Here is a 25,955-nt window from a genome sequence, read left to right on the forward strand (position 1 = left end):
AAAAATAAAGGTGTTTTTCTGCCTAATGCACTCCCTTCTGCTGGTGCACTACAGGTCTCATGGGTTTTTAATAAGGATTGCTAGTGCAGCTTGCTCACCAGCATTGTGCGACTCAAGCAAAGTGACAACCAATTAAAGAAAAAAAGGATGTCAGGTGGCATTTCAATTAGAGATGCACCGATATATTGGTGACATATCAGAGCGGCAGCAATAAATTAAAGAAAATCCATATCATCAGTCATTGGCTTTTTTTGGCTGGTGTAGCCAATAATGTCACCAATAAATACAATATGCCATCTGGCTGGGGCCCCTGAACACCACGTGCGTGTGCACAGCTGTATGCATGTACATGGCCAGGAATGAAGCCAGGCAGTGTGGAGAGCAGCACCCTGCGCCTAAGTCTGTGGATGGGCAGGGGCGTGGGGGGCCAAATCAAGGCCCCCACAATGAGGAAGGGAGTGGGGCAGGGACTGAGAGCATGGCTCAGCCAGGGCAGTAAGTGGGACCCTGGGGCCAGGGCAGGGAACAGAACAGAGCTGCAGGCAACTTGTCCAGGACCACGGGGGGGTGCTTCCTTGTCACTGAATGCACACCCGAGCGGAGGCATGGGGTGGCATGTGAACCCCCCCCCACTTATTTGTGCACACAGTGGAGGTGGGCTGCCCACTGTGGGCTCAGGGCTCTCCGCCCTGCTGTCTTTGCCCAGGAGCTGTGTGCTGGATGTGTCCCCTGCCCTTCCGGCAGCAGAAGACACAACTTGCTGCTGACATCACTGCTTGAAGGGCAGGGGACACGATGCTGCCAGTGCAGGGCTCCTGCAGCAAAGGCAGCCAAATGGAGAGCCCCAAGCCCACAGCAGGCAGCCTGCTTCTACCTGCACCCCACTCGGCTGTGCTCCAGTTAGAAGTGCCCCCATGCTTAAAAGTGGTGGTGGCAGCAACTTGAACTAAAGCTCATTCAATGAGCTTTAGTTCAAACACCCCTGCTGCCATTTTTAAGCGCCGGGACGCTGATCCCCTGGAAGTGTCACCCACAGCTCTGCCCTGGCCTGGCCCCAGGGTCCCACTCACTGCCCTGGCTGGACAACACCCCGTGCTCCACTCCCTCACTGTGGGGGCCTCAATCTGCCCCATGACACTGCTTCCTTCCCCTACACCTCTTCCCCTTCACAGACTTACCTGCAGGGTGCTGCTCCCCATGCTGCCTGGCTGTGCTCCTGTAAATTGGTTATGAGTATCAGCTGATACTCCTGGTGAATAATAGGCTATTGGTGTCAGCCAAGGGAATCCTTATTGGTGCACCCCTAGTTTCAATACTGGCTCAGGTACTTCTATCAATCCCTTCTTCTAGCACCTTTGCCCAGCACAATGCTTATTTGTCATTTTGAAAAAGTCATGCGCCAATGCCATCAATTGGGAATAGAAACTAATAAAAGAAAAGTTTTAAGTTTCTGACTTTGGGACACTGTAGTAGCATAAGAGCGCATTCAATCATCTTAAATAAATATATTCTATTTCTGGAATCACAGCATGTTCAAGAGAATAATTACTGCAATAATTACAGCAGAGTTTAATCTCCATAATGGTTTTGATCAATTTTGGTCTAATATCTGGAAAATAACCTAATGTGCGTGCGTGTGTGGAGAGGGGAGGAAGGGTTGTTAAGAACCTGCATCTCAAAATACCTTGCAGAATGTTTTTTCCCATAATCATATACAGTACTAATAAAATTAAAAAAAAAATATTACAGTAATTTTCTCCCAGCTGCTTATGTCTGTAGCTTCAGCTACTATAATATATTTTGTATACCTCAAAACTACATGTGAAATATCAAAGATAACTAAATAAATAAAAAGCCAAGGAAAACTGGGACAGTACTGCCTTTATACACTTGAGACAAGATTTCCCACTCCCATCCAGAAGTCATAGAGGAGGACTAAGATAATCAGGTTTTTTTTTGTTTTTTGTTTTTTTTTTTAAAGGAAAGATTTATACACAGGTTCAGATCCAGAAATTAAAGGTTAAATGCATAAATATTGATGGTTTTAGCTAGGTTAGAAAGGGTTCAGTAAAGTATGATACAACATAATCAGAAAAAACAAAGCAGAAAAAGTATCATATTTTGGTTTTCTTGAGATATACATAAGGTGCAACAATTTCTTCTCTAGAGGCATTTGTGGACACATGTCAATGGGTGACAGTGTTTGCTGGTATACTGAAGTACACACCGTAGCAATAATGATTTTCCAAAATGAAAGGAATTGAAAATAACACAAATTATAAAGAAAAGAAAAGCAAAAAGAAAAAGAAAAGCCAACCCAATACAGTAAAATGTTGGTCTGAAGTTTTGTTATGCTAACAAATGTTACCTGAAAATACAGATACCCCTTTCTAGTAGATTCAGGAAAAGATCTAGCTACTGAAATCAAGACTTCACTCAGAGAACCAAAGGCAAATGTCTAGTGAACTATATAGCTTTGCAGGATTTCTGCTACTCTCAGTGCCTAACCGCTTAAAAATTAAGCATATCTACAAAAAGGTTTATAAGTATCTGAAAACAGTCATATCCAGTAAATTGACCCAATCCCACCCCCTGTCTAAGGGAAAGTTAAGGAAAAGCAGATCAAGTAAGATATTAATTCACATAGAAAAAAGTAATCTTTTTTTGTTTCTTTTAAAAAAGGTACCATTAATATACAGAAATATCTTAAGGAACAATATTGAAATTTAAGTTGAAGGAGTATGGGGTGCTCTGGCAAAAATATATCTATTCTAAGGGTTTCTAGAGAAATAAGTTAGTACCATTGTCAACGTGAATGGCCTGCACTATAAGATATTTGGATTTCAGCTAATTATAATTTATAAAGTGGTCCAAAACTCCAACTGCCACCGTGCTATGACCTGACAGTTTTAAATGCTGACAGTTTTTTCATTGCGTTAAAATAATTTAGAAAATATTAATAACATTTTATTAAAAATAGTACTGTAGGCTAAAATGGCGTAGCTGGGGGCTCTTTACCAGTCTTATTTTTACCTGAATTTTCAAAAAAGCCTTTTAAACTTACAACTTCGTTATTTCCTTTTTCTCCCCTTTCTCTAATACATGCATCTTTGAGGGTGCTGTATTAAATGAGATTTACCCAGCTATCTGCTTTTGAATAACTCTTCATCACTAGTTACAACTCATGTAGTATGTTGTACATTATTTTCCAGCACTGAAACCAAAGACTTGTACTTACATCTACAACGATGAAAGGCTAAATCTAATAAGTATTAATAGAGTTACTGTCCATATGGCTATTACATCAAATTACAATTACAAAATAACCCCAGAAACATATTTTCAATTCAGTCAAGTATAAATAAGAATGCCTGATAGAACCATGTAAACTCTCATTGTTTAAAGACTTAAGTTAAAGAACTTCAAACTCAACCTAATACTATCAAAAATTCAGCCAGTATGACGAAGACCAATAGAAAATTATTGCTGGGGACCAATTTGGTAACTCTTTGTGCTATGATGCAAAAAGTAGGGAGAAATCTTGTGCTATTGAAGAACCCTGTTGATTTTCTAAGTCTAGGAGTCATTTCTAATAACAATTTTGCATTTGTTGGTAGCAAACAACTGCCTGGATTATACAGCATTTTAAGTCAAGATAGTGAAGATGCAGGCCAAGTGATACACTTGGTCTGACTTTTGGGATGTTCTTGTAAAAGCAGAATACAAAAACCAAACAAAAGCGAAGACAGGAAACTGGCAGGTGGACCTCTGCCGAAATTTAGTCAAACATTATTCTTCTGTCACGGCTTACTTGCATACAACTCACCCACCTTACGAACACAAACTATAATAGTCTCTTTAAACAACCTACTAGTTCAATTTAGACTGTGCATAGCAATTACAACAATGCCAGTGTCTGTAAGAGTTATATGTATTGGTGTGCATGTATATTGAAAAGTCATGTTTTCAAGGTTTTCAGAACAGCCAAGTAATACTAAGGTCACTTCTGAACAATGTATCTGTAGTACTTTTTTTGTTGTTTTTGTTTATATGAACAATCCACCCAGTCATTTAGACCTCTATTTAAAAAGAAAGGAGCCCTCTCCAAGGCATGAAAGACAAGTCAATTGTTTGCAGTACCATTTTTTCCTTACACCACCTCTTTTTCTAATGCAAATCTTCCTGGTTATTCCATGCTAAATTTCAAAGAAAAAAAACCCATAGCCTGTCAGAATTTTTGCCAGTAAACTCTACCACTCTGGTGGCAAATATAAAAGTGCAGAACATCTGGACCACATGGCTGCACAAACACCGCTAACAATGGTACATATGTCCATGCTGCCTTGAGTTCTCCGGAACAGATTTTAAATTCATTCTACAATATAAATGTAGGCATAACCTATTATATAAACCATCTTAGAACTTAAATCTTCATGTACAAAAAAGACTAAGAATATCTAATAATAACTAGTGCAGTGCGTCAGGTTTTTTTTTTTCTTCTTTTTCTGTATTTTTGTTTAGAATAACTAGATATTATATGAAACTAGTTTTCCATACTCTCTGGTTGGTAAAGGAGATGCTGTGTGAGCTACAGTAAAGGCAGCCTTTTTCATGTAAACCACCTGTTTACCGTTTAAAAGCCTTCAATAGAAAGCAAGCTCCAGGATCATTCCATGTTCATTATTAGACAAATAACACCACCCTCTTACATACTGGGTTCCGATTGGAGGACCTGGCCCAAGTTGCTAAGTTCTGGCTTCCAGTGAAATCTGGGCCAGTCAGAGCAATAAGCACTTGTTTGCAGTCTATATTTTCCATCATATGGACTGACTAGCTTCCCTTGGTAAAGACAAGGCTAGGATATTAGGTAAAGCACGACATTTTACAATAAAGTGGAGCATCACTGGTCAGCACAGGATATAAGCACTGGAGCCTGAGACATTTCTTTTGGCTGTCCATCATGTGGGAGAGGTGAGGCCCTCTGACTTCTGCAAAAGAAGAAAGAAAAGCCACCTGTAATCATCAGCAGAATGTAAGGAAGAATTATCAAAGAACAGAAAGGATGACACTCTGTGGATGAAGTGCATTCACAGCATTATTATGTCATATATTACTATAACTTTATTACTGTATCATAAACCTCTGCTGCTATTGTTTCCCTTAACATCACTGGGTTATATTATATATTGCCTATTTTAAGGCATGCTACACAGCAAGAAAACAGCCACACAAACATCCTCTTGATAGAACCCAATATAATGTAAAATATTTGAAGTCAAGAGGAACAACTCTTAATCATGTCTGACTAAGACAAATGCCCAAGAGAATCCAGCTAATATATTAAGTACTGCCACTGATACCATTAGTGGCACCAAGAACTCTGAAAAACAGGGTACTGCTTACTTGCTTGAAGAGATTGTTGCTGTGTGTTACCTGTCAGCTATATGTTCTTGGGGAACCCCGGCACAGTGCCCAGCCTGTCTGACTCACAAAGGACTCACCACCACGCTCCCACCTCTGCCTGAAAGGATTTACAAAAGACAATGACGATGCAGTGGGAGGCGCACCTAAATCCCCCCAGGCAAGGGTGACAGGAGTAAAGCAACTCCCCATGTCTCATTTACATGGGAGATGGAACCGGATGGCAATTCATCTACATGAGAGATGGGGCAAGAAAGCACCTTCATCAGCATTCAGGATGGAGGACAGAGATTCCAAGGAGAGGACCTCACTGAACTCTGGGACCAGAAAAGCAGGGGAGCACTGCATGACAGGGGATCCCTGCTCCAAATGCTAATCAACACAGATCTGCACACATCCCGCTCAGCATTTATCAGACCAATACTAGTAATGACTCCTTTACTGGTACCCAAAACACTGAATCTGCTTGTCTGTGTTGTAAGCTCCCTCTGAGTGATGCCACCCATGGCCAGGGGTGATCAGTTCCTATTATCCAGCACAGGAGCCACCGTTTATGCATAAACAAACCTAGTGTTCTCCCTTAAGCCATTGTTAGTCCTCTACAAACCCCCTACCCAAGCTTAAGTTTCTGTCCAGGTGCTTGGATCCAAAAGCTGCACCAGTTCCACTCCTTTTCTGCCTGGAATCCCTCCACTGGTCATGCTGAGGGCTCTGCCTGTCTGCAAGCTCCAACATACACTGGGAACCTTGGCTAGTTCAAGCTTCGCTAAGTGGTGAGACCCCACATCTTTCTCTCTCTCTCTCTGACTCCAGGAACCTGACTTTTACTCTCTCACTCCAGGCACAGCTTTCTAAACTTGACTTTTGCTGATCAAACTTGAGCTAGACTTCCCCAAATCCCTAACTGAAACTATGTAATATTGTAACTGTTTTATTTGTCTCTCTTGTATGGCTATTACTACTGGTATCATCATAAGTTCATATATCTGGCAATAAATAACTTTTATGGTCAAGCTGGTTGCTATACTCTCTCTGAACCTCACTTACACACTTCCTTCCCCTGGACCTCCCCATTTGCTTTGCAGTAATGATTATTCTGCCTAAGCTAAAGATCCCTGTAATCCCCCAAAACTATGGTGGGGTCTGCTCATCAAGGCAGTTACTACCAGGACCATTGTGACAAGAGATTGGGATGTACTGAGATTTGAGGCGCATGAGGGTATCAGCTGAAAGTGCCGATCGGACTCAGCCTGCTCAGACATACTCTGTTAGTGCGTGTGTATTGTGTGTCTAACTGCATTTATTATTGTCCTGCTGAAAGAATGGATGAACTGAGTTCAAGGCATATGAGGGTGTTACCCTGTCAATGCTGAATAACCTGGCGCAGCTCAGGCGTGCCCTGTTAATCTCTGTGTGTATATGTGTTTGAGTGAACCCAGCTCCACTAAACCCAAGTCCTGCAAGATAGCTCCATTGGGGGTGAGGACTTACAGAAGGGAGAGATACAGCTCCACACAGAAACACAAGTAACACAAACAGCACATTGATGGAATCACAGATTACCCAGAAACATACCCCTAATTAATGAACACACCCCAAAGTGACGGGCAAATCTAGTAACATATGCAAGGAAATATGCATTAAGTGTTACTACAAATTGATCCCCAAGTTTTAAGAAATGATGGTAAAATACACCACTAAGAACATCTCTATACTTCATACATTCCAGGAACAGTAAAACAAAAACTATTGAGCGTCCTACAGATAGCAAAGCATTTTGGTCTCCCTAAGATGCAACGTGAACTTTTCAAGATCTGATATTTCATCAGCTGCAACTACAATGAAATGGTGGTTTTATATCAGTGCTAGTCTGCACATAATACCCATGAGCTGGGTTTCACAGAGATGAACTGCCAAAGAAGTCCATCTGTGCCAGAATGACATGCTGGTATTTAAACTGAATCACTGACGCAGATGGACTTTGAGATCTCATTTGCAGTTCACCTTTTAAATTTGAACAGATGGCACATCTTTGTTCTTTTTTTATCAACAAAAAACAAAATATCACAAGTGAGTTCAAATATCTAGTAAGAAAACCTTTTGGGCCTAATTCTTCTCTGCACAAATATTTTTTAATTGCTTTAACAGTGTCAAGGTACCTTAAAGCAAGCGTGGGTGCAGATGTGTTCTGAACCCACTTAATGCTGCCACAGGGATACAAAGCAGCCTTAGTGCAAGAGAGAATCAGGCCCTTTGTACAGTGAAATCTAGTGATTCAGGGGATGTGGGTTTTAAAAAAACACCACTTCAATTTAGGGCTGATTAAATCCCCGTGTTTTGCACACACACCTGCCTCCCTGGCAGGGAAGGGAGGGTGAGCTGCTGGAGGGCAGAGCAGTCTCTGGGCTGCAGGAGGGGCTGACGCTTCCCTTCACAGCAGCAGCGCGCTCCCCCGCGCGCCCCCCCCGTGGCACCCGCACACAAGCACCTGGCTTAGGCAGTCCCAGGGAGCACCGCAGCCATGAAGGGAAGCACTGGACCCCTGCGCAGGTCAGGCAGGCTCCAAGGGGAGGAGAGAGAGAGAGAGAGAGAGAGAGAGAGAGAGATCAGGCTCACCTCTTTTCTTGGGCAGAGCCTTCCTGCAGAGCCACAAGGAGTCTGGTGCTATACTCCATGGCTGTAGGGGCAGCAAACTAGAACTCCCTGAAGGAGTGCCCCAAGTCATTAAAGGTGCATTACGCTGCCAAATTTCCTACAGCGGCTGGAATTAATGTGCAATATGCAATAGGCAGGCAAACACCAACACCATTAAAGCGGTGCAAAAGCATTTAGCTTGCTTTAAAGTGTCGTGCATACATGCCCCTCATTTCATCTATACACAGCCTCAGTCACTGGGATAACTCACGTTTGGGCCTACTAGTGGGTGCACTGAATCCCTGCCACAGTCTTACTGATTCATATACCAACTATATTAGTAAATTTATCATCTGTTAAACTGTAATAAATCATTTTTAAATGAACCTATATATTAAACCACAATGGATTTTGCTCCTGATTATTAGCCAGCTTAAAACAAGTCCTGCGTAGCACCTCTCAAGCCAGCCAATTCTTGAAGAGCACAGCCGCTCTACAGCTTTTCTTGGCTCAATAAGACATAGATAATCCACCGTTCCATTATGTAGAAACATCTTTTGTTCTGACAGTAAATGCCCGTGAGAGTGCAAAGCAAAACTCTTTGATTATTTCACTTCCTGAAAATCACTGTTTTTGTGGTAAGAAACTGTATATTATGTGTTTATCTGTATAATTATTCAGTTCTCAGCTAGCAAGTGGAAGTATCCACACTTGGTATACTTTTTGTAACACATTTTTTCTTTCACGATAAAGTGTCATAAAGTTATTTATTTATTTTTTTACTGGACATGTCTACATGAGCCCCCCCCCCCCGAGCGCATATCATTTAGTACTTACTTTAGGAAATACTAAATGATGGTGCAGTAACGGCCATTACTGTGCCATCCCAATGGCGCACAGTTATTTTTAGCAGCTATGTCGCTGTAGCAACACACTATAGCGAGGTAGCTTGTTGCTAAGGCAACATAGCCTTAGAGTCACGGTTTGTAACCACTGACGCTGTGGCACCATAGCATCACGTGTAGATGCACCCACTGTGTCTCAATGCAGCATGAAAAATACATCCTGCAAAAAGTTAAAATCGTTAACTGCTGATAATTAGTCATTCATGGATGTATTTTCATTACTAATCCCCTTGGAGTGACGAATTAACCAGTTTGTACTGCATTTAATGATGTCGTGCTCTGGGTAACTAGAGCTGAACAGAAATATTCATACTGAAAACAAGGTTGCAGATTTCAGCCAAACTCTAATGAGAGTAGAACAGCATTTGTTTTCTACAGTCCCTGGGGCTCTGTAAAAATAATTAATAATTAAATACAGGCAACGAAACAAAGCAAGCTAAACAGAGCAACCTTCTAGCACTGCATTTATCTGCAGGACAAAGTAACAGCAGCTGATATTGGCAGGGCACCATGAAGACTAAGTTAGGGACATCAGATTCAAATTTATGTTTTGATTTTTTTTAGTTCTGCAAGAGATATTTGCCAAGACTGTATTCGGAAGGAGTCCTGAGGCCCTGTTTGGATAGGTGACTGGAAATTCAAGTTTGCAGCAGTAGCTGGACATGTGCCTGTGTATTTTTGAAACCATGAGCTACTACTACTGGAAGGAGAGGCGAAATAAATTGGGTTTGTATTAGAAAAACTGCCAAAAGAGAAAGGCTCCCAGATTTGTTTCACACGGGCACTGCAACAGGAGAAAAAGGGGATTGAGAACAAGGAGAAGTGAGGAGAATGAACAAGCTAAAGCAAACCCTTGCTCTCCCTCCTCCCCCAACATAAATCCGTATTTTAAATTGAAACTGGTGATACTGTCAAGACCAGAGGTGGCCAACCTGCAGCATGGGTGCCGCAAGTGGCATAGGCACTAGATAGTAACCTGTGTGGGGCATGTGGGAGATTAGAAAGGGGGCAGGCAGCACAGTAGCGGAAAGAGCAGAAAGCAGAGCAGAAAACCACATCAGGAGCACATGGCTGAGAGCAAAAAGCAGAGCAAAAAATTGGGCAGGGACAGAGATGGTATGCCACTTGGGGGCTGTAATAAAGAACAGAATCAGGCACTGCATTTCTCTAGGTCTTGGTCCTTGATATTACATAATATGTGAAATTATATATATAATCTGGTGACCAGATGAGGAAGATGTGGGTTCACAACTTTGCTCTCTTACCCATATGGTTTTCTGCAAGCATCAGAAGGCAAGCTACAATGAAAAAGGTGTGAAGGCATTTCTCTTCCAAAACAGTCTTTTAAAAAGCAAATGGCTTCTGCAGAAGGGAGCTACGATTCTGAAAAGGCTTTACCTAACATTTTGTTTGTGTGGCTGTGATGGCTCTCACACAGCCCTGAATATTCAAGCCATTTTTACTGAGAAGCTGAATCGTGGCTTGGCTACAAAGGTCAAGAGTCAGTGAGGCTGTCAACATGGTGAAGTGGTTTCTTGAGCTTTTGCCTCAACAAGTAGTCCTTAAGCAGTCTGTCTCTCAACCTCACGTGAAGGGAGGCAATACCATTCTTAAACAAACCCAGTGCTCCTTCACTGATTGTCAGCTGCTGCCAGGAAGGACCTGAGCTTACCTCAAATAGTAACCTGAAGCAACTACAACAAAAAAAGATCTCACTGCTGGCTGGCTATGTTCTCTCACAGCATTGCTCTGAAATGAGCATGAGAAGATCTGAACGATTCTGTGAACAGTTTACTCTGGGAGCAAAAGCAGCAGCCAAGACTTAGCAGGCTTTCTTAGAATGCTTCGGCTATATGAGATTTTGCAGATACTTTACCTCCTACTGAGCAATAGCATGAGAGTTTAAAGAAAAAAATGCAGTGTTCATCCAGAGTTGGCTTGAGGATTTGGCCTTCAAAGTTTTGTCTGCCTGTCTAGCTACCTGCTTCCCTCTCTCCCTCAAATCCCAGAGATGTGCAGTTTCTGCATACTATGACAGTTTAAACCTGCTTCACTCTGAGATGATAGATGGGAAAAACCAGTCTTCTAGAAACGTTGTCAGTGGGACTGAAAAGAACTCTGTAATCAGGCTAAACAACAGAATTAGTAGGCATCTTTAACAGGCAGCATCATTTTACTGACTTTATCATAAAAGATAACTGATAAATAAAGCCAATGTATACTTAAACCTACTAAGCCAGTACTAGGACACACTTGATCAGAAAGAACTCTCGAAAGAAACAATGTCATTTAATTCAGATGTTGTGCAGTTCAAGTTCAAGAAGGCTACAATCTTTTTAAATAAATGAGGGAATGCCACTTATACTGACCTGTGTACATTTTCCATTGCTGCTACTTCTGCCAGAGCAGCAAGACTAAAGAATGCAGACACAGCTGGCATGTCCTGTGTAATACTATGAGTTTCTTTTGCTTCTGTGTTTCTCGAGCATTCACTGTTGCAATCCGTCTCTACACTTGACACTTTCTGGAGACTACCCTGTAGTAGCTCCTTTGGTTTTTCTTCTGAAATAAGAGAAAATAAACAGGTAAAAAAGGCAAGAAAGCAAGGGCTCTTATACACAATGAAAATTGCCCATTTTTGTGGTTTAACTGTATTACACTGTATATGTACCGGGTTTCTTTGTGATCTAAAGGAGTTTGTTGCACTGCAAACTAAGCCAAGCTGCATGCATTTTAGTTTGCAATGTAGCTATTTGTAACTTTTCAGCCTTTTGACAGCTCACTCCCCCCAGGGCCGGAGAAGTGACGAGGGGCCAGATCCATTTTTCCCCCCTCCGGTGAAGCCTGCTCATGTGTCCCATGGCAGGGAGCAAGCTGCTGGCAAGCCAAGCGGCCCCTGGGCTGTGGGGGCCCTGGTCCTTCACCCTGCAGCAGTGTGGTGCCCTCTGAGGCTACCCAGGTGGGCTGCTAGTAGGTGGGGACTGCCTCAGCCAATTGGGTTGGGTGCTGCTTCCAAGATGGGGCAGCACCCACCTGTTAGCTGCTTGCCCAGGCATCCCTGGGAGGCACAGCCACCATAGAGGGAAAGACTAGCCTAGGGCGTTCTGGCAGTTCACCCCCCTCGCTGTGGGAGAGGTGAGCAGGCTCTGCAAAAAGAGCATTGGGCCCCTGCTTGTCTCTCCTGTGGCCAGGGGGCAAACTGCTGCCAGGGCCTGAGCTGCGGGGCACCTTGGCCCTTCACTCTGCCACAACTGCAGCCTGTGTGGGTGGCTAGTGGACAGGTGCTGCCCCAGCTCAGAGGCAGCACCTAGCCTGACCCAACTGTTCCCTGAGCCCAAGCTGTTTTCAATGTGAATATTTCTGCTCAGCTCTGTCCACTAGCAGCACCGCTGCCAGAGAAAAGGACCAGGGTTGTCCCTCAGCCTGCAGGCAGCTTTCCCCCCCAGCTGCGGGCAGGCTCCATGGAAAAAAGAAGGATCAAGCCCCTTGCTGTAACAGTGACAGAAGCCCCTAAATTAAAAAACACTGGGTTTTTAATTTAGTTAAACATCCACTGTTTCAATTTAGGGGACTAGACCCTTGTCACGTGTACAAGTGCCGTAAGTCAGCAAAGTTCTGAGCAGCTGCAACTATATCTGGAGCAGCACTTTATCAGGAGCTTTACCATGAACTGAGACTTCCTACACTTCCTATGTCAATCCCAGTTTAATCAGTGATGTTCTCTGACCCCGGTAATGGCTGGAGGCTCACAAGTCTATACCTGGCTAACAGAAGTCAGTCTTTTACCTTGGACAATAAGAAACTCTTACTTTTAGATGAAAAGGTCCTAAGTTCTAGCCCTACTACTGATTTACCTAGTGATTATGTTTCAGAGCCCAATTTTTTGTCCTTTAACTGTACCTGCTTTATAGGTAAAGGATTGTTTCTTTACTAGCTGGAAACAATTACATTTTAAAAGATAACTGTTTTCCCACATCCTCCGTCTCTCACACAAAAACATTGAGAGAGACTTGCACAATTTTAAGCATCGTAAGATTTCATCCAACAGAAAACTGCCTATTTTGAGTTTAACAATTTCCCTGGAAATACAACATTGATGGTATTTGCATTTTTACATAACTGTCTTTCCACTGAACACTTACCACCAGTCTCAGTTGCAAGCTTTTCTAAGTAGCTTGCTACATCCCAGACCTGTCCACAACAACCTGTATTTTGCATAATTTAAAAACTTTAATTCCATACCTAGCACCCCTCCTGCTGGTGACACCCGACCGTCTGCTGTTCGAACCAGATGCGTGATCTTAGTTTTCCTTGCTTTCCTTTTCTGGCTGCCAACTAAGGGTTCATGCATCACTGCTGGCTCCGGAGTGCTTAGGGTAGATATAGAATTTTTATTCTTCCATGTAGGCTCACTGGAGTTTTTGTCTTCTGAGAGTATGGCTGAAATGAGACAAGTCAGTCAAAATTACAAAGTTCAACAGAGCGCACTCCAAATAGCTAACTGCACAGCACTCCTACATTTGCATCCATCTGTACATGACACTTAAAACATTCACTAGTTGGGCTGCAGGGTCCGAGTCACAGAAAGATTATAAACTGAACCTATCACTCTTGTTTGTAGAAAGTAGTCATGAAATCATCTTAAAGATTTCCTTTGCAATTCAAGTCCACGATTTTCAAAAGAAAATAGTAAGCACCAACACAGACTTCAGTGGTGCCAGGATTTCATCTAATGTTTTAGACACCATAACAAGACTGGCCAGGCAGTGCTCAGAAGTCAAAAGGAATGATAAAAAACAGCCCACAGATATGTTTATCTTAGAAAGTGGTTCATTTCTATTGGATGTAATTTCTTCTGGCAAAAAGTCAGCTTGGAAGCTGGTCTGTACAGATGTTCCTCGAGCCCACTGATACTCAACCAGGGTGGCAGGGCACCCAGGGGTGCCACCACATCCTTTAAAAGATACTGCAAGGTGTGAGGAGATAGGCAGATAAACCAAGCTTGTTCCTGCCTGGATGATCCCCACCCCTATACTGCCTAGCACCTGTAACAGGAGGTAAATACTGTTGTATATAAATTAGTCTTTGAACCTGGGTGCCACTCAATTTACACAAGTTATGGAGGGGTGCCTAGAGTCCACTGAAGGGTGCCTCAAATCCAGGCTTGTCCAACATGTGGCCCACCAAAGCATTTTCTGTGGCCTGTGGTGGGAAACAAAAGTAAACACTGTTTACTTTCATTCCCACCCATTGTCCTTCCCCCAGCCCCTCAGCAGCTTCCTAATAGCTGCTGAAGGGACAAGGTTCCCACACGCACTGCGTCAGCGCAGCACGGCCTGGCCGGGTCCCTCGCAGGGCTGAACCCCTCCCTGGCCGGGGGCGGTGCTGGCTGCGGCTGCTGAGCGGCCCTGCCCGCCCGTCCACCCTGAGGAGCCGGTGCCTGCCCCGGCGGCCGCAACTGGTAAAACAGGCTCAGGGCAGGTGCAGGACGGACCCTTCATGGGAGAACTTTGCTGCCGGGTGGTGGAGGAGCACTCGTGGGCCCAGGACACACCGGTCGCTGGGGTAGAGGATGCGCATCCGGGAGCGCCCATGCTCCTGCTCCCGCCTCCCCGCCCTGACACAAGCCTGAGCCCTGCACTGCCAGAGTGGCCCTGTGCAGGAGGCCAAGCAGCAGCCGCTGGCACTGCTGGCCCGTGCCTGCCTCCTCATTTATGCGCCTCAAGCCAGCCCCACAGCAAGGCGGTGCCTTCTTCCCCAGCTAGTCTCCCCCCCAGCGCTGTGGCTCTCCAGGCCCAGCCACTCGTGCGCAAGGCCCTAAAGGGTCCATTTCTCATGTGCTGCTGGGGACAGAAGGAAACCAGCCAGATCTGCAGTGGCCAGTAGAGGCGGCGGTGGAGCCGTGTGCCGCTCGGGACAGGACAAGCCTCAGTCAGTCCCGAGTACCACATGGCTCTGTTGCTGCTTCTGCTGGCCAGTGCAGACCTGGCCAGCCTCCTCCCATCCTCAGCAGCACATGGGAAGCTGGCTTCATTTGCATACTGCTTTTCCTGGCTGGTGCAAGCCTGCTTCTGCCCAGGTGGGTCCTGCAGCACCATGTTAACCTGGGCATGGCACCGGCAGGCCAGGCGAGCCCCAGGTCAACCCCGGCCTGGCCCCACGGCTTCTCTAGCACCAGGTCAACCTGGTTGTAGCCAAGCGGCTCTTGCAGCACCATGCCAACCCAGGCATGGCACTAGGTCTGTAAAAATACTGTCCAACGTTTGGATTGTGTTTGCTTCTGTTTGTCTTTGTGCGGGATTAGGGGTTCAACTTGTTACTACTTGCTAAAGATGTGTTACTAACAAGTTGTTAATTCAATCAGAGTAAATCTTCTTGAAGATAATACTCAAAAATGCCCATATTTTGTTGCTTTGATTAGTTTCCACTCTGGCTGATATCTTTTCCACATTTGATCTGTCGACTTGCATTATGCTTCTTTCATTCATTGAGAATGAGTACAAGCAAAAGCGTTTATTTTAACCAAGTGTTTGGTATTATTTCATTCTTGCTTTTATATTGTTTTTATTTAGGATTTTAAACCACATTTCCAGACCCATTTCATTGTCACTTCCTGCAACTTCACTGGTGTCAAAGGTCACGTGACATCACTTCCTGATATGATACCACTTCCTGTGAGGTCTTTGAATATGGCTCTCCAGCCCACTGGGTGATAAAAAGTTCGTAATCCGGCCCCACATTCAAAAAGGTTGGATACCCCTGCTCAAGTCCAAAAAGCTTAAGAACTATTGTTCCAACCTAATGGTTGGAGAACTTAGGTGCTGTGGCAAGGCGTCAACTAATCTGCAGGCAATAATAAATTACCTGACAAGTACTTCCCGACACAACTTTTTCTAGTCTTGAAACTTCATGGTAGTTCTCAGAGCAGACTTCACAAGCAAGAATTGAGGAGCTACTTTGGTGAAAGATCTCATGGCATTTAACACATAAGAGGTCACAACATGTGTTCCCTTTCAAAGCAGCAATTCCCTCTCAAAGCATGTGTTCCCTCTCAAAGAAGCTCATCCTGTGCTGCTCTGGGCTGACCCACAGCAGTCTGGAGTGAGGCAGGGGCATTTTACCCACGTGGCCAGGCTCAGGAGTACAGCAGCAGGCCTCACTGCTCTGTGCTGGGTCAGTGCAGGCTGGAAGCAGAAGCTGAAGGAGCTGGGAGCCAGGTTGGGGAAAGCTTCCGTATGCCCAGCTCTTCTGGCTTCCATTTGCTCCTCTGCTACTCAGCTGAGTGATGGGGGTGGCAATTTAAAGCTGGAGGGGCCAGAAGCTGGGTGTGGGGGGGGCTTTTCCCAGTCCAGCACCTGGCTCCCCTTGACTCCCAAGGCCCAGCTGGGTGGTGGGGAGGCAAACGGGAGCCAGAAGAAGGGTCAGAGAAGCTTTCCTCAAGCCCTGCTCCCAACCACCAGCTTTAAATCACCACCCTGCTGCTTCGCTGTGCAACAGGGGCAGCAAGGGGAAGCTTGCAGGGGTTAACAAAGCCTTTAACCGCTTCCTGAAACAAGGGACTGCTTGGTTTGGGGAAGAGGAAGGGAGAGAGGTGGCTGCTGCTCACTGTCACCGTCACCTCTCACTCTATGGGAGGAAGGGAGCAAGTGCTCCACACACCTTGGCAAGGAAAGGAGCCTTTTCCCTGGCAAGGAAAGCCTTTTCTTGGCAAGGAAAGGAGCCTATTCCCTGGCTCCCCTCCTCCTGGTCTGCATCTACTGCAATGATAACATAACATAGCAGGCAGGGTAGTTCTTACACTCAGAGTAAAGTGCAAATCCCAAACATGCCCCTGAGATGGATAAGTATAATCCCTTCTTTGCAGAGAGGGGAACTGCAGATAAATGCAACTTTATGATTTCTCGACTGGATCTCTCTACATAGCACTGTCCTATGCAGGGTAGATACTTTCTGAGCCGGTCACAAATAAGTCAGAAGTTCGTGATTTAGTCCTCAATCCACTCTGCTCTCTACATCTGAGCCATACTTCCCCTCCCCTCCCCTTATTAGAGAATAATTTTAGTAGAGAGTAATTTTACCTTTAAAAAAATAATTTAGAAGCAAAAAAAACCCAACCAAAAACCCATTAAAAGAAAAAAAAAAAGCTACAGGGTGATTTAGACCATATGCTCAAAAAGAAAACAATATAAGACATTGAACACTGAAAGAAAACAGCATATCCGAACAAAAATTTAGGGACAATTCTAAGTCAGCCCTATTTTAACAGAATTAATATTGACATTTTCAAAGAATTTCTGCTTTGAGAGGGAACACATGTTGTAACCTCTTATGTACTAAAAATTCCATGAGATCTTTCACTAAAGTAGCTCCTCAATTCTTGCTTGTAAAGTCTGCTCACTACCATGAAGTCTGCTCACTACCAGGAAATACACTGAAGTTTGAAGACTAGAAAAAGCTGAAGTACTTATCAGGTAATTCATTATTGCCTACAGATTAGTTGAAACCTACAACAGAGACTGATACCATGTGGCACAACTGGGTTGATTTCAGAGGTATAGGCTGGAACAGCCTCCCCAGTACTTTTCCTTATGTTTCAGTTGCAGTTAAGAACACAAACTGCTGACTTACAGCAGGGGCTTCCCAGATGAAGCTGGGACTATGCTATTATGACTAAGATGTGGGAAGCACCTTCACATGGGACTAACTAAAAGCACAATGTTGAAGGGATGAGGTGAACACAGAAGCCTGTTGTTCTCTCAGAAACAGCAAAACACTGCCTGATGCTGACCTGCTCACTTCCTCGACCACCCTTCCCTTTGTCATGCAGCCAACGGGAAAGCCAGGCTCACAAGTCTTTACTCAGAAAGTCCCCACTCTTTTTGCCTTCTGTTTCAGTTCACTGGGACACATCGCTATTTTTTTTTATTTATTGTTTTATGAGCAGATGATAGAGTGAAGCACAAACTTGAGTACAAAGATACCTGTAACGGCAACAGGAACTTCATTCACCCTGCTGCATCCTATCTCATTAAAAGGTTTCAGGCCCATGGGTGTGTGGCTCTTAGTTCTGATAAAAGCACATAAGCTGCTAGCTTTGAAGCAGCTGGCCTCTGTACACCAGAGGTATGCTGTTAAAATCTCTGTGTGGGGAGACCAAAGAGGGAAAGAAGCAGATTAACTACTGCATATAACAGTCAGATCTAAAAGAGGAAGCACCAATGACCATGGATGTAACTTACAGATAACACACAGTAATTTGGCTTTAATACCAAGATATTCAGCCAGCTAAGCTGATTATGCTGCTGTGTGCTAAATCCTACCTGGGATTTTTCATTGAAAGGGAAGTCCCCTCTTTAGATTTCCTGTGGGATTTAAGGGTTGGTAGCTAGGCTCATATATACATCTCTCTTTCACCCTCCTTGTCTCTAGATCTACTTCTACAACCTGACTGATGAAGAGTGGCCATTAGGGATTTTGATCCACACTCTTAAAAGACACTTCAGCCAGACTTTTCAAGCAACTATGCATCTGGGTGGTTTCTTCCTTCCCCACCCCCCCACTGCTTCAGGGATACAGGTTATAGCCATACTGGTCTACAGGCAAAAAGAATCAGAACTCATGGCAGAAGTGATATCTTTTATTAGACCAACTAGATATTTCCCCCCCCCAAAAATTATTTGCAAGCTTTTGGGCACTCCTGCCCTTCCTCAGGCATAAGAGAATACAAAGATTGTAAAATTTCTCCTAGATAGAAATGAAAATTCATATTTCACAGGAAAGCTGAAGGTGTTGTAAGATCACCTGGTTAAAATAGTTCATTTTGTATAAATTAGGCACTCGTTTCCCCCACTGTGACTTTTCTCTTTGAAGAGTAAAACTGATAACACTTATCAGGGCCACTGCACCCTCCACAGAAAAAGCATTCTGGCTAACTTGCAGCAGCTGAGAGGCGAAATACCCATGACTATCACACATGTTGGACTGTTAACATAGATGATACTTACACACACACGCACACAAGAGCTGAGGGTTTCAGAAAGGCTTTGTGAGCAAAGGCAAACAAAAACACACGCACTTTCTCTATGATCTCGTGCAAATATTCCTGCCATGTTGCCTCTGGTGGAAAGGATGGGGCGGGGGAATGCTGCTCTTCAGAAATTCTTCCTTTTCATTCCCAATTCTCTTTTATAGCTGCTGCAACAGGGAAGTACATAACAGCTCATTTCCAGATGGCTTGAGAAGTAATGGCAAGGTCTCACGTGAAAGGCAGTTTCATGAGAGGCCTAGGTGTTTACTCCTTCGCAGCCCCTTCACTCAGCTCAAGGTGGAAAAAAAATCCATGTTTTAACAGTGACCTAAGCACAACAAGGCTTCAACCTGGGTCCTTGGTCTTGCAAGTTGCCTGCATGCTCTTCACAGATCACCCCACCACCATGTTTGGTGGAAATGCATGGATCTGTTCATACAGTGCTCTCTGCAATGACATGGGGTTGTGGTTGGACTGCCTGGCATTGATGAGGCCAAAACTGTATTTTCCTATAGTATTATTTTAAAAAGCATCTTTGTACTAAGCAATCCTACCTGGACGCATTCTGTAAAAATTAATAGTTGGTTTAGGATAATGTTTATCGAAGCATGAAGTGGTGAATCCTAGAGGCCTGCAAACACTTCTGTACCTAGCTTTACAGAAGCAAGTAGCTCTTAGATTAGGGTGTCAAACATCCACCCATGAGTTGGATCTGGCAAGCTGGGCTACCAGAAATTGGGGGCATGGCTAGGAGGGGAGGGCCTCCCACAGAACCCAGGGGTCCCTGTTGACATGGTCATTGGCAGCAGGAGGGCAAACAAGGGCTGCGTTGATACAGCCCTGCTCCACCTGAAGCGGTCTACCTTACCACTGGCCCCTCTGGTCCAGTCATTGCCACTTCTGGTCCTGCTGCTAGCCTCGCTGCAGCTGTAGCCACTCCTGCCCCACTAGAATTGCCACTGATTTTAGTGGTCCCCCTGATCCAAATACTGATCCCTCTGATCCCACTGCAGCTATCCCATACCAGATGTAGCCTGGGAGAAGACAGCACAGTCTGGATCCAACCTGGGACACACAGTGAGTTTGACAACCCTACCATAGATCAATGGAACCATGCATGTCAGCAGGGTTTAGCACATGGAAAAGTGAACTCAGTTCTGTGGTCTCAACCCCATGTACAATACCGGATGAAACTGTGTTTAACAGTGTTGAAGGACTTTGAATAAGACTAGCAGAACCCTGCACAAGTCAGACTGGCTTGTTATACTAGATGAGAAACTGGCTTAGCTGGAAGACAATTCCCAAACTTTATTTAGAAGCCAGGGGAAAGAGAGAGATGGCTTGGCACACCTGACTCATGGCCCCAGTATTTTATCCAAACCTGATCGTTAGACACAAGGGGACTGGTAAAAAACTGTAAAAGAAACATGCGCTTCCTTATTATATTACCTTTTTAACCACAGCCTAATTGTATAACAATGAAACGGCAAAATGGAAGGACACTGAAGCAGGAAAGGAAATGCAATAAGAAAAACTACAAAAATATGTAGGTTACCAGTGCTTATTTCTACTATGGAAAAGATCATCCAAGACTAAAGAATTAACACTTGGATTCCCAACCACTTGGACATGGCAGATCTACACTCAGCAGGAATGAAACAATTCATCCAAATTTAACCTTAACACAAATCCTGAACACAAAATTCCTCTGTGTTACTTGCTGGTCTCAAATGAGATCAAAACAGTCAGAAGTGGCCTTCATATATGTGGGAGGGGGGAAAAATTATATTACCTATATCTATATCAGCAACACTAGTCTAAATGCTCTGGGACAGACTGAAATTTCCAGACTAAACTGTGATAAAGTAACAAAGTGGTTTTGGGAATGTGGCTTTTGTGCTCCAATCTCTTTGGACAACCGTATTAGTAAAAGATTGGAGGTGAACCAGTAAGTACCTGCTGCTTCCTATTGAAAAGTATCCATTCTAACCTAGAGCAGAGCAGAGCAGTGCTTCCTGGGCTAGAGTACAGAGGTCTACAACAGAGGTGGTTGGAATGACCAAGTCTGTGTCAAATGCAGCCCCAAAGCTAGGACCTGGCTGCTGCCCACTTGTCTCTGTCACCATTGCTCTGCGCTGCCCTGCTGCAGCACAGGGAAGTGTATGGTGGTGCGGATTAAGCCCCCAGTCACTGAAACCCCCACTTCCAATGATTCTGCAGGCCAGATCTAGCCTGTGGGCCATAGGTCACTGACAACTGAACTACAGCATGTATATGGAATGATATTTCAGGATCCAACATAGTGGGTCTTTGTTAAGGCAAGGAGGGGAAGAGTTTGGAGTGCCAGGGACAAAAACTGGAAGTACTGTTATGACTTTAAGAAACTGATGAGAAGGGCACTTTGTGCATAGCCTAGAATAAACTTTGGCAAAAATCCCAACACCCTGTATAACGGATGAGGCTGCAATACCACAGAAGGAATCCAAGTGGAAACTGAACTGGGGCAAAGATTATCCTGGGTACAGGTCACCTACAGGATACAACGGAGCAGTGACAGAAAATAAAGCTAACCTTTTCCCTGACTACCTGCCCCAGGAATGTCAGCAGTATCTCTGCTGGGCTGAATGCCCCTTTACTTAGGAATGCAGCCTTTACTTAGCAGATAAGGCAAGCCATCTTCAGCTTTTCTGAACCTGGTTCCATAGATACAAATATGCTAAAGGTTGCCAAAGCTCTGGCTATGCTAAAGCTCTGTATATCTACAACTATACTGCTAGAAGTGTAATGGCAAGGTGTTTGAAAAGGCAGTTCAGTGCAAAGAGTTAAGTATGTACTCACTGTTTTACAAGATTGAGGTCTTATCTAGTCTGCATTTCCCCCTTGTTTTTGTCCAATTTTTTCCCCCTCAAACAATGCTTATTTCTTCTTGAATTACAATATTTTGAGGAAAAAAAATCACATAAAACATGAATACTCTGCATAGTGTTGGGTGTGACAGACAAAGCTTTCCAAAAGACTTAGCAAAAAGTCTCTTCCTTTTGCTTAGGAGGCAGCTGAGGTGCACAAGAGAACCCATGTCTGAAACTGAAATTAGTGATCACATTTTCAAATGCCAGCTCAGTGACTTTCGAACTTATGCCCCTTTTTAAAAAAAGGTTATGTAGGCAGTTAGAGCCACACTTACTTTTCAGTTACAGAATTTATGAAAGCATCAAACTCTCACTGAAGCCACCTGTTCTGCATCCTAGTAAGTGCCTACTCATCTTTGTAAATCTGGCCCTCAGCAGCCAAATGCAACTCAGATTCCAAGGGCCCAACTCACTTTGGAAATGTTTATACAGAATCCATTTCCCTTTAATCTCCGTATCTCAGTCTTCGGTTCTAACCGGGTAGATATGGCTTTCCACAATCTTAAGAGATTTTTTGATGTCCTTTCCCCGATGTATGCTCAACATACAAAAATCATGACATATTGGAAAGTCCCTCTGGCCCATGATCAGCAAAGCACTTCCCTAATATTTAATAATGGGATTACTCACACACTTAAACTTCTAAGAACATGGATGCATATTTTGCTGGGGCAAGAGTGCTTAGCATCTGGCATGCTTAAATCCTTGTTCATAAGACAGGTCTTCTTTTGAATCAAAGGAAGTCAGTTTCTTTTATTGAAGCTACTTTTAAACTAGTACTTATTTTCCTATGTAGATATTAAGCTAGTGACATTTTTGATACTCTATTAATTGCTTCCCCGTGTTCCTCCCACCATTCCTCCATGATAATTCAAATGCACATACTTTCCTTAGTAAATCAGCTCCAAAAGCTATCAATACCCAAAGTAATGTGCAAGACACTCAGTAAGAACACTATTAACATATTATGCTCAACTTCACATTCAGGCTTGAGGAAAGAGACTTATTTTTTGTAATCACTCACTGCAATGTATCCTTGTATCCTACAAATACACTGGGATATTATCATTGGCCATCCAAAATTTCTGTATCATTGCTGGGCACAATCTACACATGCAAATACAGAACAAGAACACTGCCACTAGTGTGACAATACAGCAAACATACAACAGCTTTGGTAAGACAGACTGTGAAGAGCATTACCATGCTGAACTCTAACATACAGATTACTCCGAAGGAAATTAGGAAAGCTGGACTGTAGGCTTTATTTGTACTATCTGAGAAAGAGGCAGACCAAGGTGGAGCAAGGAGCTTTGAAGGAAGATTTGACGATGAGCAATGAGTCAGTTAAGCACAAAAAGAGGTAGGGAGACTATCCTATGCACTAAGGGCACTATGGGGGAAGAATCTACTGTCCACTGATGAAAGACAAGACTGGTACAGGTTGAAGAGGACTAAAGATGACAGAAAAATAAACTTATCCCAAAACACGTGAGCTCTGCTGATCCTGCTTACTTTTTTCACTTGAGTGGAAATGCAGGATCAGACAACTGGCATGTAGACAGACATGGAGTTTAGGGAGCAGCAGGAAGCTGAATGGAGGGAGGAATAGGTCCCTGGTAACTCAAAAAAAGTGCTCAACTCCTGGACTGTTGGCCAGATATAGTCAACATTACCATATGGTCCAGTCCACAGGGGTCCACAAAGGTCCAGAATTTAGCTGTCACTGCTCCCGTGTCCCCAAATTTCCAAGCCCCATGGCATGGCCCCATGTACAGGATCTGGCTGGGGTACAAGATCAGGGCTTGGACAGGTGGACCTGATCCAGCATGTGTGAGGTTGTAGAGCAGAGGCATGGGGAGATTGTATAGGTGTTACCTTGTTAAGAACAGATGATGGAACAGATAAGAGCTTTGGCCAAGGAATAGTCAAGATTGTCTTTGATGGAGAATGGGCTGAAATGAATACAGTTAAGCCTAGAGATCTGGAGCTGGAAGCTTTGGTTTTGGTAAAATGAATTCCAGACCAATTACAACAATTAAATTTTACCTCTCCTCTGCTATCATGAGTTCTGAACAGGAGGCGGACTGTCATCAATGGATATAGCCAATGAAGAGTGAATTAGTTTTTAGCTATACTGGGATTGAGGATAGATATTGCCAAACCAGGAATTGATGAAGTTGAAGCAGACAGGAGCAAGGCAAGGGCTCAAAGAAGGTGGAAGGTACACAGGATGCATCTACACAAGATGCAGTAGCCTAATTAGCTGCACAGTAAATGTGATCACACATGCGCTCCTATTAGGCCGGAATAAACTCCGCAGCAGTGCATGTATAGACTGTCCTGGCTGGCTGAGGTACGAGGGTGCTTCAACGCAGGGCCTTCCTGCTGGCTAGCTCCACACTGAAGCACCCTTGTGCTCCTGCCAGCCCCTCCATAGCACGTTGAGCCGGTGGGAACAGCCCGAGGCTAGCAGGCCCTGCCAGCTAAGGCTACTCCAACCCAGCTCAGTGTGCTGTGGTCCTGGATGCACATGAAGACACAGTGCCTTGAAAACAATAAACTCCACAGCAATAAGCTCCAGAGTTTATTCATGTGCATTAACTGAGCATGTAGATGCATCCTGAGCTAAGTATTTTCTACCCAGGAGTGTTACCCAAGACTGAATTCAGACTGAATAATGCGCCAGTACCTTTTTGTAGAACATTAAGCTTCTCCTTTTTATGCTGATAATTTTGTGGATTAAGTTCTTTTTCTGAGACCAGAATGAATCTAAAGACAATTAATAATATGTATTTAATGAATGGTCTTCATCAAGTGAAACAATGACAACATGTAGAATCTAATTTTCTCTTGACTGAGTTCAGATTACCACTTCAAGTAACAGCATGGAGCCCTATATAGACACCCACACAGAATGGGAAGTTTTCCATTGATTTCAGGGGGCGTAGGATCAGGACCTCAGAATCCTCCTTTTACATGACATACTAACAGACATCTAAGAGAACAGTGATAGCAAGAAAGGTTGAAAGTGTAAAAGCAGCATCTTCTTATGCCATAGATCTGCTCTCTAGTGGATACAGAATCAGATCTGTTGTCTGGCTCCCCCACACCCTCTGGACAGAAGTACGTATTTGCCAGCTTGCAGAGCCAGTGACCTCGGGGAAGGAAGCTGGAATCTCATTTGAGTCCTTCACCATTTGCATTTCTGACTGCAAACCTGGCTTACTAGTGATGTTGACTGAGACAACAGTCATTCTACTCAACCTGCAGATCCCAGGAGAAATTTGTACTGTTGGCTGTTAGAAAGCCATTTTTTGCTGGCAAATGGATTAAATAATGACACAGAAGCGAAAAAGAACACTTTTCTATAACCCTCACACCACAGGGTCCCTTTTTATGCAGTCGCTTTTCAGAGCTAAAAGGCATTTTAAGTAATTAAGCAAAACAGTAGCAGCCAAACTGGACTTTCACAAGGAAAAAAAAAAAATCAGTGGTAACGCAAATGAAATAACAGATTTAAGCTTTTACAAAATGGAATGCTTTCCATTTGCATCTGACCTAGTACTAATTCATCTGAATGTAGTCTGAACCAAGGGGAGGAGCTTGACCTGGAGTTCTCTCAAGAACTGACAGAGGCTGTGCATACAAGGGACTTGGTTGTCATGGGCAACTTCAATTACCCCAACATAGACTGGGAGGAACACTTGGCTAGGTCAGATTGGTCATGTAGCTTCTTAAACGTAAATCAAGGAGCTCTTTCTGACCAAGGAAGTGCAAGGGTCAACCAGAGGTACTGCTCTCTTAGACTTGGTCTTGGCCAAAGGAGATGATCTGGTGTGTGGCTTGGACATTGACGGTAGCCTGGGTGACAGTGACCATGAGCTCATCAGGTTCACTGTCTGCTGCCAGATTGACAAATCAATTAGCAGGACTGAAGTCCTGGACTTCAAAAACGCTGACTTCAACAGGCTCAGGGCATTAGTAGGGGAGGCAACGCGGCATTAGGGATGGAAGGTAAATGCGGTGCACGAAGAGTGGTCATTCCTCAAGGACATG

General features: G+C 44.0%; 1 protein-coding gene across 7 annotated transcripts in view; it reads right to left on the minus strand.

Annotated features, from left to right (window-relative positions):
* Positions 1-1,885: 1,885 nt before the first annotated feature.
* Positions 1,886-25,955, minus strand: part of BBX (BBX, HMG-box containing) — a 182,074-nt gene continuing 158,004 nt past the window's right edge. For all 7 annotated transcript variants that reach the window (XM_019528624.1, XM_019528625.1, XM_019528626.1 and 4 more), the window contains 3 exons: positions 13,203-13,400; positions 11,330-11,522; positions 1,886-4,988 (listed from right to left, as the gene is read on the minus strand). In XM_019528624.1, the coding sequence (XP_019384169.1) occupies positions 4,901-4,988; positions 11,330-11,522; positions 13,203-13,400 (479 nt within the window). In that variant the 3' untranslated portion in view covers positions 1,886-4,900. The remainder of the gene's footprint in view (positions 4,989-11,329; positions 11,523-13,202; positions 13,401-25,955) is intronic.

This window comes from Crocodylus porosus, unplaced genomic scaffold (genome assembly GCF_001723895.1).
Source record: "Crocodylus porosus isolate Cpor-Errol unplaced genomic scaffold, CroPor_comp1, whole genome shotgun sequence".
Classification (NCBI taxonomy): Eukaryota; Metazoa; Chordata; order Crocodylia; family Crocodylidae; genus Crocodylus; species Crocodylus porosus.